The 13,567-nt window shown below is 44.1% G+C and overlaps 1 protein-coding gene across 2 annotated transcripts in view; it reads right to left on the bottom strand.

Moving 5' to 3' along the window:
* LDLRAD3 (low density lipoprotein receptor class A domain containing 3) overlaps positions 1-13,175 on the bottom strand; it is a 168,469-nt gene extending 155,294 nt beyond the window's left edge. For both annotated transcript variants that reach the window (XM_088459028.1, XM_088459029.1), the window contains exon 1: positions 12,929-13,175. In XM_088459028.1, the coding sequence (XP_088315154.1) occupies positions 12,929-13,067 (139 nt within the window). In that variant the 5' untranslated portion in view covers positions 13,068-13,175. The remainder of the gene's footprint in view (positions 1-12,928) is intronic.
* Between the last annotated feature and the right edge of the window lie 392 nt (positions 13,176-13,567).

Raw genomic sequence — 13,567 nt, 5'->3', positions numbered from 1 at the left:
TGAGCTAGCCAATGGTTTTACCATCAATTTGGTCATGAAAATTGGCCACAGAGGACCAATGGCGGAGGTGTACATGCGCAAATGGGTACCATCAATGGTTCCACTTCCAACCATCGGGTGTGTGGGTATCGATGGACAACCCTAGCATGGGGAGTGTCACAGGTTATAAACTATGCACAAAGATAGATCACTCACTTTATTAGATTACAGCCATGCATAGCAAGTTTATATAACAAACCCTCTGCCTTACAGCCTGGCCAGCGTTATGTTTGACAGATATGCGCCATACATCATTCATAAATATAGGGCCTGATTCAGAGCCACTCGTAACCGGCCGCTCGTTCGCTCCGAGCGATGTTTGCCCAACTGCGCATGCGTACGGATCGTTATACGCATGCGCGAACCAGTCAGTGCGGTCGAAATTCATGTGCTCGCAAAATAGCGAATGCCTGATAATTTGAGTGACAGGAGGAGACGTATGTGGGTGGTAACAGGGAAAGGTGCTTGAAAACGGGGAGTGGAGATCCGATCGCAGACGTGCTTAAAGGTCAAAACGGGCGTTTTATGGGTGTGCATAATTAAAACACAGCGTCATTGACCACGTCACTGGGTTATTTTATAGCCAGAACTGCTCGCAAAATTGTGGTAGCAAAAACCAACCACAAGAATAGCGAGCAGTTCATACCCTGGTCGATGTACTCGATTAATCAAATAAATAGCGGACATGACGTAGGATGCGAGCGGCCAGGGGGCGTAGTTTCCCAAAAAACGACCGCAAGTTTTGTTCGCTCGTTCAGACCTAGAGGCGTGAACAGACCGCAAACAGCGAACGGTTCATTTGAATAGCCACCCCTATTTTCTGAACGAGCGACCGCAAATAGCGACCGGCTCTGAATCAGGCCCATAATATAATGTCAGCTCCACATGTGGTTTACACTGTTCTAGTCATATTACAATTAATGTTATTACTACCTCCAGCTTAGTCAGAGAAAATTCAGAAGTTATTAACATGGATATTATTCATAGGCAGAGTCTGGGAGAATTAGGTTTATATTGAACATCTCAGAGCATAAATCAGTCATGAATTATGAGATAAGGTGGGAAGGATTCATCCTGTCCATTTAATCAATGAGAATTAACAGAGATACAATGAAACAGTCATTCTGCTGTTGGAACGCAGCTCAGGGGGCAGAGGACCTTCCCGAGTATCCTAATAAAATAATCACTATTTTTTTTCAATTTAAGCAGATGCGGCTGTAACGTAGGGAAGGGGGTGGGGGGAAGGGGGTTGGGGTTAATTAAAAATGACAATGTCTGAGGTGCCAGAGGGACCATCAGCGCACGAGGTGTCTGGCAAGTAACGCTCCATATCTTACAGTACATGATATTAATGTACATGGTGTTTTCATGTGAGATGAAGAATAACCTGGCCAGTAAGCATTGTTCCATATATTAGGCAAATATCTGTTCCATTCTATCATCATTATCAAATGGTAAGGACTGTACATAGCTGCATCACAGGGGTGCAGACCAATTTGTTTTCCTCTGTGCCTTTCAGCCATGTGTTTACATCATCATCATAATCATTTGTTTACTTCATCACTCTGGGTCTGGGACACATAACTCTGCTGTGTTTTGTTTTTAATGCAACCGTACCCAAAGATCAGGGTCGGGGGGCATGTGCCTGATTATATCAATGCAAGGCTAATAAACACAGGAATAGACCCTTAGTTATGACACAGATATGCCACTTGGCTATCCGCAAAAGAAGATAATACAAATTAGTTTAGTAAAAGTTGCAGTAGGCCACATCCAAGTGGCAGAAACTATTCAATCCAATTTAGGTAGATTAATCAGACTGCATCAGTAAAGCGGATTCTAGGGGTAACAAGCTACAACTGACTGAGGTGCTGCTGTGCGGGTACAAGTGTATCCAATGACGCAAATGTATTTAGTACCAGTTATTTATATAGCGCACACATATTCCGCAGCGCTTTACAGAGGATATTAGGCCACTCACATCAGTCCCTGGCCAGTGGAGCTTACACTCTATATTCCCTACCACATGCTCACACACAGACACACTAGGGTTCATTTTTGTCAGGTAAGGTCACACATGTGCAAAGCCGCTGGGGAGCCAGTGAAGAGGCGGCAGATCTTCGCATCCCCAGAACCCCTTCCCATAGTAAGGAGAGGAGCTCCGAGAACAAGCGCCATCTGAAGATGGCGTTTGTTCTCTCAGGCAAACTCCAAAAACATTAAGGTTTTTGAAGTTTACTGAATATCAGGTGTTCCTATCAGACCTTTGATGATGAACGGCCCGTTACCTTAAATATGCGGAAACTAGCGTTTCCTCACGTGTAACGGACCATGTTAGTGATGATAAATAGGCATTATGCAATCATATGAAAAATTGGTGACTACTGCCAAGCCGGGCAATTAGACAGGGACTTGGAGATGATATTTTGTAGCATATAAAGTAAAATACAGCCCGAACCAAACAAGATTTTCTCCAATAAATTGTACAGCTTACTGAGGTGGCCTAGGCCAGGAGTTACACCTTACACAGGACACACCGGAATGCATGCACACAGTACATTACGATAATTAGCCACATGGGCTGCTCGTAATTGAAGATAAAAAACAAAAAACACATTATGACGTTTAAAAAAACAGGTCATAGAAGGTTAAATGTTGTCTAAAATTAGCAGCGCCTTAATGTTTTGCCACGGTTCTTCATTGGGCTCTAAAGTGGGCTTGTGGGAATTGGGAAACCAGCCCACGTGGTCCAGCACTAAGGCCAGTGTGCAGCATTTCATGATGAAGGGGCACTGCCCCTTGTTCAACTATTTATTTTAAACAGTGTGCTGTGTGTGGGAAGAGTTTAATTTTAGGCTGCAAATTTATTTGTGAAGTGTATTACGTTACTTAGTGTGCAACAGCAAATACGCTTCTCTAACGAACGGGTCACATTAGAAGCAAAACATGAAAACCGATCCGTGTGGAGGGGAGCAAAAAGTATGGCTGGGGATATCACAGGGCAGATAAAACTGAATGGTACAATAACATACTAGGGGCACTGTTATAACTGGGTTCTGGTGGCAATAGCCAGTATAAAATTGTGCCGAGGGGCATAGGCCAGTATAAGTGTAAGCTGAGGGACACTAAGGGGTCTATTTACTAAGCAGTGTTAGGAGACAGAGTGAAAAGTGATAAGGTGCCAGCCAATCAGCTCCCAACTGTCATTTTTCAAACACAGCCTGTGAGATGACAGTTGGGAGCTGATTGGCTGGTACCTTATCACTTTTCACTCTGTCTCAACACTGCTTAGTAAATAGACCCCTAAACAATATAAAACAAGCCGTGGGAGTGCTCGAGGCACTGTATTCATGCCCTGTTGGCCATATCTGCCATATTAATATGCTCCGTGAATAATGTTTTGTATGGCCACATCCACTAAACTTACACCCAAACTAATTTTCTGGGAGTTGCTCACATATTTTACCTCATAAAATTGCTGGCTCCTAACTTTTTAGATACTGGCATACTCCCATCACCTATATAGTGTAGACGGCCATATTGCATGCCAAAGCAATACACATGAGAATGCACTCAGACTCAGCAGCCTATCTGCTAATTAGGATCAAGACACCCGAGACACAAAATGGCCACTGAATCCATGTGTGTTCCCCATTGTAAAGCACAACGTACTATGCTGGCACTCTAAGATATTATTATTAAATATTATTATTATTATTTTAATATTGTGAGTGCTAATTAGAGATAAACTGAGGTTAACTTACTGCTTACTATAAGCAAGTAAATATACAGCAAAATGACATTATTATTATTATTAATAACTGCTGTGTGAGCCACCTAGGTCAGCCAACAACATGTAACAACTGTCAGCTCCATACTGAACGTGCGCCAACAAATGTATTAATCCCAATGACAAACAGTGAATACTAAATTTACACAACTCAACATAAATATAAAGAGATTTTGTCTCTCATTGTAGATACAAAACAACCACACATAAAACAGACATAGATCAGCAATTTATTCACATGGGTATCTGGTCGACTTTTCGATATTCAGAAGGATGACAGGTTGAGAATGTCATCAGAATATCGACATGGTCATTAGGTCGACACTCAATATGTAGACATGCATTTGGGTAGACTTCTTTTGTTGATATTTAGGGTTAGGATTAGATTAAGGGTTAGGCTATGAGCTAGACCAGTGGTTCTCAAACTCGGTCCTCAGTACCCCACACAGGTCACGTTTTCCAAGTCACCCAGCAGGTGCACAGGTGTAGTCATTACTCACGGACACATTTTAAAAGATCCACAGGTGGAGCTAATTATCTCACTTGTGATTCTTGGAGGAGACCTGGAAAACATGCACTGTTAAGGGAAACTGAAGAGTTTAAGAACCTGCGAGCTAGAGGATACTGCGCATGTGCAGGTCTCTTCGAGACTGTGGACCCTTTGCTATGTTCCTGGAAACGTCTCTACTACCTATGCACAAATCTCCGGGATTATGGCTGCCCATTTTTTTGGTGATATCTGTCTGTAGCACCGGTCAACGCAGGACTCTGGAGAGGTAAAAATAATTGGGTACAGGGTCTGTGGTGTAGGCAGAACTCAGGGGCCACATGTGCACCGCACACACCCTGCACCCATTACAGATACGCCCAGGCAGTGCTCTTCTTCCTGGTGTCGGTGGCCCCGCTCTCTCAGCATGACATCACAAGTTTGGGGGCGGGGCCAGCACAGGTCAGAAACTGCCTGTCTGACACCAGCAATTTGCCAATGCGCCCCTTAGATGTAGGTAGGAAAATGTGCAATGTCGCTGTACTGTAAATCTCAGGGATTTGTGTAGGGGGACATCACAAGAGCACATTTCTAAGAATTGAATTTCCCCCTAAGTATTTAGCACTTTTCAGCGAGGGCATCTCTGCCCTGTGCTCTGCTTTAGAGTACACTTTATCCAGCGAGCAGGTGCACATCTATTACAGGGCAAAAGAAATTAATAACTCTATAAACAAGTGACTAATAATCAGAGACCCTAGAAAGAAAATGCAACATATTTAGTAAATGAATGCAGGACGGTAAGTAATAAGTAAAAAAACCCAAAAAAACAAGCAAACCAAAAAGTAACTTTAGGTCCTGAACTTAGATACAAAACAACCTCAACTATATGTAACTAGAAAACACCAATAAGCAATATAGTTAAGAGAGTTTTCTAAAGATAAAATAAAAACTATGTAGCTACACAATAAATGCACTATTCTGGCACATTGGTGGGTCCTGCTTGCTTCTTATCAGGTCATTTCTATTTACCAGTCTTCCCATAAAGTGTCACGGAAAATCATGCAAAAAAACAAAACAAAAACTAATCAATGCAGAATGTTGTTACAGAGCAGTCAGACCCGCTAACAACCCACACGGGGAACAAGTCTAGACTCGCACAGTGACTCTCTGGGTACATCAGTTTGTGTCTATCACCTACTGAAACGGCTGTGCCCACTCATATTCATGGCAGTGGTAATTATCAATCTTGTGGTTATTGTATGCTGTCTACGTGCATAAGAAAAGACATTTCTGACCACTGCACATGTCCACATAGTGTTCATTCTAGCACCCTGCACCTGTCACAACCCGTGCAGTTCCTCCTTCCTGCCTGGGGTGTCGCTCTCTGCTCTGGTGCTTCTAGCACACTCAGCGCATTCAAACTTCTGGAATACAGACCAGTGTGTGCTAGAAGCACCAGAGCAGAGAGTGTCACCCCAAGCAGGAAAGAGGAACTGCACGGGCTGTGACAGGTGCAGGGTGCTAGAATGAAGACTATCCATATCCTCCTGGGAGAGGCAGAAGAGGAAAGGGAGGGGGGCCTGGAGAGGCAGAAGAGGAAAGGGAGGGGGGCCTGGAGAGGCAGAAGGAGGCAGGTAGAGGTGGTCAAGTGTAAGCAGAGTACAGTACAATTAGCGGGGCAGGCATACTACAGGGCTGATGTAAAGATACGCCATGACAACAATGAGGTCACCAGCAACACCATCTAGCTACTTCTAATTGGCTGATTGCATATAGGTCTCTTCAGCTGAATCATCAATTAATTACTGCCCTGACTATATCATATCAAGGCACAGCCATCTATTCACTTGTCCTTTAAATATGGACTACAGCAAGAAAGAAGATTACCATTGGTGTACTGCCAGCACCCTATTCTGTGCATATAACACATTGTAACATTGTCATATTGTGTACAAATAGGGTAATCCTGTGACATATACCATTGGTGTACTGCCAGCACCCTATTCTGTGCATATAACACGTTGTAACATTGTCATATTGTGCACAAATAGGGTAATCCTGTGACATATACCATTGGTGTACTGTCAGCACCCTATTCTGTGCATATAACACATTGTAACATTGTCATATTGTGTACAAATAGGGTAATCCTGTGACATATACCATTGGTGTACTGCCAGCACCCTATTCTGTGCATATAACACATTGTAACATTGTCATATTGTGTACAAATAGGGTAATCCTGTGACATATACCATTGGAGTACTGTCAGCACCCTATTCTGTGCATATAACACGTTGTAACATTGTCATATTGTGTACAAATAGGGTAATCCTGTGACATATCCCATTGGAGTACTGTCAGCACCCTATTCTATGCATATAACACGTTGTAACATTGTGTAAAAATAAGGTAATCCTGTGACATATACCATTACCACTAACACGGTCTGCGTTACAGTTAAGTACAAATGTAGCCCTGCAGATACGTCTGGCACATCCGATGCAATGTAAACATGTAAGAAATAAAAAAAAAAAATGTATGTGCCCTATTTTCTGCGTATGTTCAGAGCGCATATGTATCCAGCTCCAGGTTTCGCCTCAGTGACATTACTTCTTAGCGAAATGAACAATGATTGCTCCTATGGGTAGGTATTAACCTTTCATTCACCCCTACAGGCCAGCTTGTAGCCCGATCTGTACCTGGCCACTGGCAGCATTACAGCGATAAGACTGCTTTGTGAGTTTTGCGCTGTGTTGGCAGTGTACAGGCCAACACCCCCTGATCACCTCCGCTTCCCTGACAGAACGATGACAGACATTTAAGCACGGCTTGAGATTCAAATCTGGCAGCTTTTAGGAATTTGCAGAAAAATAAAAATACAAGAAAAATGGCTGCAGATGAGAACCTTATGCAACAACAGAAATGGTCTATTTACACAATGACATGTAGGATCACATCCAGGGCACATGCAGGGAACACTTTTGTTTTGCAAACCCGGGAAACTCCGTGCCAAGCGGCACCAAACGGCTGAGAATAAGAGGCAAAGATTAAACCAAAATAATGTCAAATAATTGAGTCATCGTTTAACGCCTAATAACCGCTACCTATTACTGACAATCACGTCGGTGAGTCACATGACTGGCAAACATTACTACATAGTCACACACCTCTGCAGTACAGACTTCAGCAAAACATAGGCAAGTACTGCGGTGAGCAAATTAAGGCATCAAAGACACAAGACTTAATTCACAATATAATTATGGATAACTCACAGCAGCCAAATCTAAGCTAGGTTCAGTGTTCTACTAAAATGGCATCAAAAAATGTGGCCTAACCGTGTTTTTCCCCCCACACAAGTATGCCCACTGGCACGCCCAGTGCCCCACTTACAGGTCACAGTTGATCCACTTAAAGGAAGAGGAGAGGGGGGGAGAATCCCACCTTACCTCTAAGGGGACTCCTTATATCAATAATCACATGCTTCAATGCAATGTGGGTGTGATATTAGCACCCATGATCGCATTGCAGAATGCGACTATAGCATCTGCAGGTATTAAATAGCACATGCAGGGTCAGGGGCCACGAAAGGAGCCCGTCCCTGCGATGTGTTCGAAGCGAAATGACTGCATCAGCGGTCTATTCACTCCTCTATTGGGACTACTGCACATGAGCAGTCTACAGATCACACGTGTGCGGTTGCCATTGCGAAGTGTAACCCATAGGCTTCAGATGACGTTAGCTGCGGGGAACACACTCCAGAAAACGCTAAAACAGACAAGTGGTCGTGTTACTAATAGCAATCTAACAGATTCCGTCTATTATTTTCAAGAATGCAATAGAGGCATGATAGCTGTACTATGATTGGTTGCTATGGGCAACACCACCATTTATTTTTACAAACTTTAGTAAATCTACCCCACTGTGTCAAACATTGAATGTAGGCCTTGCAGACATGCAACAACACAGGGCAAGGGGACAGACAGACGCCATAACACACAGGGCAAGGGGACAGACAGACGCCATAACACAGGGCACGGGGACAGACAGACACCATAACACAGGACAAGGGGACGGACAGACGCCATAACACAGGGCAAGGGGACAGAGACACCATAACACAGGGCAAGGGGACAGATGCCATAACACAGAGCAAGGGGACAGACAGACGCCATAACACAGGGCAAGGGGACGGACAGACGCCATAACACAGGGCAAGGGGACGGACAGACGCCATAACACAGGGCAAGGGGACGGACAGACGCCATAACACAGGGCAAGGGGACGGACAGACGCCATAACACAGGCAAGGGGACGGACAGACGCCATAACACAGGCAAGGGGACGGACAGACGCCATAACACAGGCAAGGGGACGGACAAGAGCCATAACACAGGAACACAGGGCAAGGGGACATACAGACTGACTGAAGCCATAACACAGGGCAAGGGGACAGAGACACCATAACACAGGGCAAGGGGACAGAGACACCATAACACAGGGCAAGGGGACAGACAGACACCATAACACACAGGGCAAGGGGACATACAGACTAACTGAAGCCATAATACAGGGCAAGGGGGCCAGATAGACAAATGCCAAGCATCAGGGGCCAGACAGATGGCATGATGCAGGGCAATGGAGTCAAACAGACACCATGACAGAGAGCAAGGGGGCCAGAGGTACAATGTAACAGTATAGGAGAGACACAGATACAATGTAACAGTATAGGAGAGACACAGATACAATGTAACAGTATAGGAGAGACACAGATACAAGGTGACACACAGTTCAGGAGACAAACAGATACAATGTGACACAGAAGTGCAGGAGTTACACAGATACATTGTATCTATGTGTGCACTGTGTCACATTGTAACAGTGCAGGAGACACACACACATACAATGTGACAAGCAGGAGACAAACAGATACAATGTGACACAAGTGTATGAGATACACAGATACAATGTAACAGAGCACACAGATACAGTATAGCACAGTTCAGGAAACACACACAGAGTCAATGTGACACAGAAGTGCATGATACACACACAGATACAATGTGACACAGAAGTGCATGATACACACACAGATACAATGTGACACAGAAGTGCATGAGATACACACACACAGATACAATGTGACACAGAAGTGCATGAGATACACACACACAGATACAATGTGACACAGAAGTGCATGATATACACACACAGATACAATGTGACACAGAAGTGCATGAGATACACACAGATACAATGTAGCATAGTGCAGGACACACACACACACAGATACAATGTAGCACAGTGCAGGACACAAACACACAGATACAATGTAGCACAGCGCAGGACACACACACACACAGATAAAATGTAGCACAGTGCAGGACACACACACATATACAATGTAGCACAGTGCAGGAGACACAGACATATACAATATAGCATAGTGCAGGACACACAGATACAATGTAGCACAGTGCAGGACACACAGATACAACGTAGCACAGTGCAGGACACACACACAGATACAATGTAGCACAGTGCAGGACACACACACACACACACAGATACAATGTAGCATAGAGCAGGACACACACACACAGATACAATGTAGCATAGTGCAGGACACACACATATACAATGTAGCATAGAGCAGGACACACACATATGCAATGTAGCATAGTGCAGGACACACATACAATGTAGCATAGTGCAGGACACACATACAATGTAGCATAGTGCAGGACACACACAGATACAATGTAGCACAGTGCAGGACACACACACACACAGATACAATGTAGCACAGTGCAGGACACACACACACAGATACAATGTAGCACAGTTCAGGACACACACAGATACAATGTAGCATAGTGCAGGACACACACACAGATACAATGTAGCACAGAAGTGAATGAGATACACACAGATACAATGTGACAGTGCAGGACACACAGTAGCATAGTGCAGGACACACACAAACACACACAGATACAATTTAGCATAGTGCAGGACACACACACAGATATAATGTAGCATAGTGCAGGACACACACACACAGATACAATGTAGCATAGTGCAGGACACACACACACAGATACAATGTAGCATAGTGCAGGACACACACACACACAGATACAATGTACCATAGTGCAGGACACACACACACACAGATACAATGTACCATAGTGCAGGACACACACACAGATACAATGTACCATAGTGCAGGACACACACACAGATACAATGTAGCACAGTTCAGGACACACACAGATACAATGTAGCACAGTGCAGGACACACACACACAGATACAATGTAGCATAGTGCAGGACACACACACACAGATACAATGTAGCATAGTGCAGGACACACACAAACACACACAGATACAATGTAGCATAGTGCAGGACACACACACACAGATACAATGTAGCATAGTGCAGGACACACACACACACAGATACAATGTAGCATAGTGCAGGACACACACACACACAGATACAATGTAGCATAGTGCAGGACACACACACACACAGATACAATGTAGCATAGTGCAGGACACACACACACAGATACAATGTAGCATAGTGCAGGACACACACACAGAGATACAATGTACCATAGTGCAGGACACACACACAGATACAATGTAGCACAGTGCAGGACACACACACAGATACAATGTAGCATAGTGCAGTACACATACAAAGATACAATGTTGCACAGTGCAGGAAATACAGATACAATGTAGCATAGTGCAGGATACACACAGATACAATGTAGCATAGTGTAGGATATACACACAGATACAATGTAGCATAGTGTAGGATATATACACACACACAGATACAATGTAGCATAGTGTAGGATATATATACACACACACACACACACAGATACAATGTAGCATAGTGTAGGATATACACACACAGATACAATGTGACACAGAAGTGCATGAGATACACACACAGATACAATGTGACACAGAAGTGCATGATATGCACACAGATACAATGTGACACAGAAGTGCATGATATACACACACACAGATACAATGTGACACAGAAGTGCATGATATACACACACACAGATACAATGTGACACAGAAGTGCATGATATACACACACACAGATACAATGTGACAGAGAAGTGCATGATATACACACACACAGATACAATGTGACACAGAAGTGCATGATATACACACACAGATACAATGTGACACAGAAGTGCATGATATACACACACACAGATACAATGTGACACAGAAGTGCATGAGATACACACACACAGATACAATGTGACACAGAAGTGCATGAGATACACACACACAGATACAATGTGACACAGAAGTGCATGAGATACACACAGATACAATGTAGCATAGTGCAGGACACACACTCAGATACAATGTGACAGTGCAGGACACACACAGATACAATGTAGCACAGTGCAGGAAACACACACATATACAATGTAGCACAGTGCAGGAAACACACACAAAAACAATGTAGCACAGTGCAGGAAACACACACATATACAATGTAGCACAGTGCAGGAAACACACACATATACAATGTAGCACAGTGCAGGAAACACACACATATACAATGTAGCACAGTGCAAGAAAAACACACATATACAATGTAGCACAGTGCAGGAAACACACACATATACAATATAGCATAGCACACACACACAGATACAATGTAGCACAGTGCAGGACACACAGACACAGATACAATGTAGCATAGTGCAGGACACATACATATACAATGTAGCATAGTGCAGGACACACACATATGCAGTGTAGCATAGTGCAGGACACACACACACAGATACAATGTAGCACAGTGCAGGACACACACAGATACAATGTAGCACAGAAGTGCATGATATACACATAGATACAATGTGACAGTGCAGGACACATACACACAAACACAGATACAATGTAGCACAGTGCAGGACACACAGATACAATGTAGCACAGAAGTGCATGAGATACACATAGATACAATGTGACAGTGCAGGACACACACTAACACAGATACAATGTAGCACAGAAGTGCATGAGATACACACAGATACAATGTGACAGTGCAGGACACACACACAGATGCAATGTAGCATAGTGCAGGAAACACACAGATACAATGTAGCACAATGCAGGACACACACACACAGATACAATGTAGCACAATGCAGGACACACACAGATACAATGTAGCACAATGCAGGACACACACACACACAGATACAATGTAGCATAGTGCAGGACACACACAGATACAATGTAGCACAATGCAGGACACACACACACACAGATACAATGTAGCACAATGCAGGACACACACACACAGATACAATGTAGCACAATGCAGGTCACACACACACACAGATACAATGTAGCATAGTGTACGATATACACACACACACACCGATACAATGTGACACATGATGATATTACAGTGAATAAGAGGCTGCCGGCCGGAGGTCAGAGTACAGGGGAAGGGGTATATACCAGTGGGGGGATGGTATATCTCTGGGGGCCCTGGCATGTGGGCAGCTCAGTGACAGCACCACCGTACCCAGCACCCGCACTCACCCGCAGAGCCCAGCAGCAGGCAGAGGATCCACATGTCCCGGAGCACAGACCCGGCCCGGCGGCTGCTGAGCTGCACAGGCCCCGGCCGCTCCTTCCCCGGATACCGCAGCGCACAGGTCCCCGGGAGAGCTGGATCCATTCAGCGGCGTATCCGTCCGGGAGTCATCGCTGCTCACTTCCCCTGGTGTCTGTGTGACTGTGTACCTGACATGCGCACACTGCACTCGACCTACAGGTCCCATATACACTGCTACACTAGTATACAGCATCTATATACACTGCAACTACTTACACTATATACTGCTCCTATATATCCCCTCTACACTGCTCCTATATACACTGCAACTACTTACACTATATACTGCTCCTATATATCCCCTCTACACTGCTCCTATATACACTGCAACTACTTACACTATATACTGCTTCATAGATCCCATCTACACTGCTCCTATATACACTGCAACTACTTACACTATATACTGCTTCTATATATCCCCTCTACACTGCTCCTATATACACTGCAACTACTTACACTATATACTGCTTCATATATCCCATCTACACTGCTCCTATATACACTGCAACTACTTACACTATATACTGCTTCATAGATCCCATCTACACTGCTCCTATATA

Source organism: Taudactylus pleione, unplaced genomic scaffold, assembly GCF_031769625.1.
Source record: "Taudactylus pleione unplaced genomic scaffold, aTauple2 ptg000887l, whole genome shotgun sequence".
In the NCBI taxonomy this organism is placed as follows: domain Eukaryota; kingdom Metazoa; phylum Chordata; class Amphibia; order Anura; family Myobatrachidae; genus Taudactylus; species Taudactylus pleione.
Note: the sequence above shows the minus strand (reverse complement) of the source record. Positions and strands in the feature narration are given on the sequence as shown.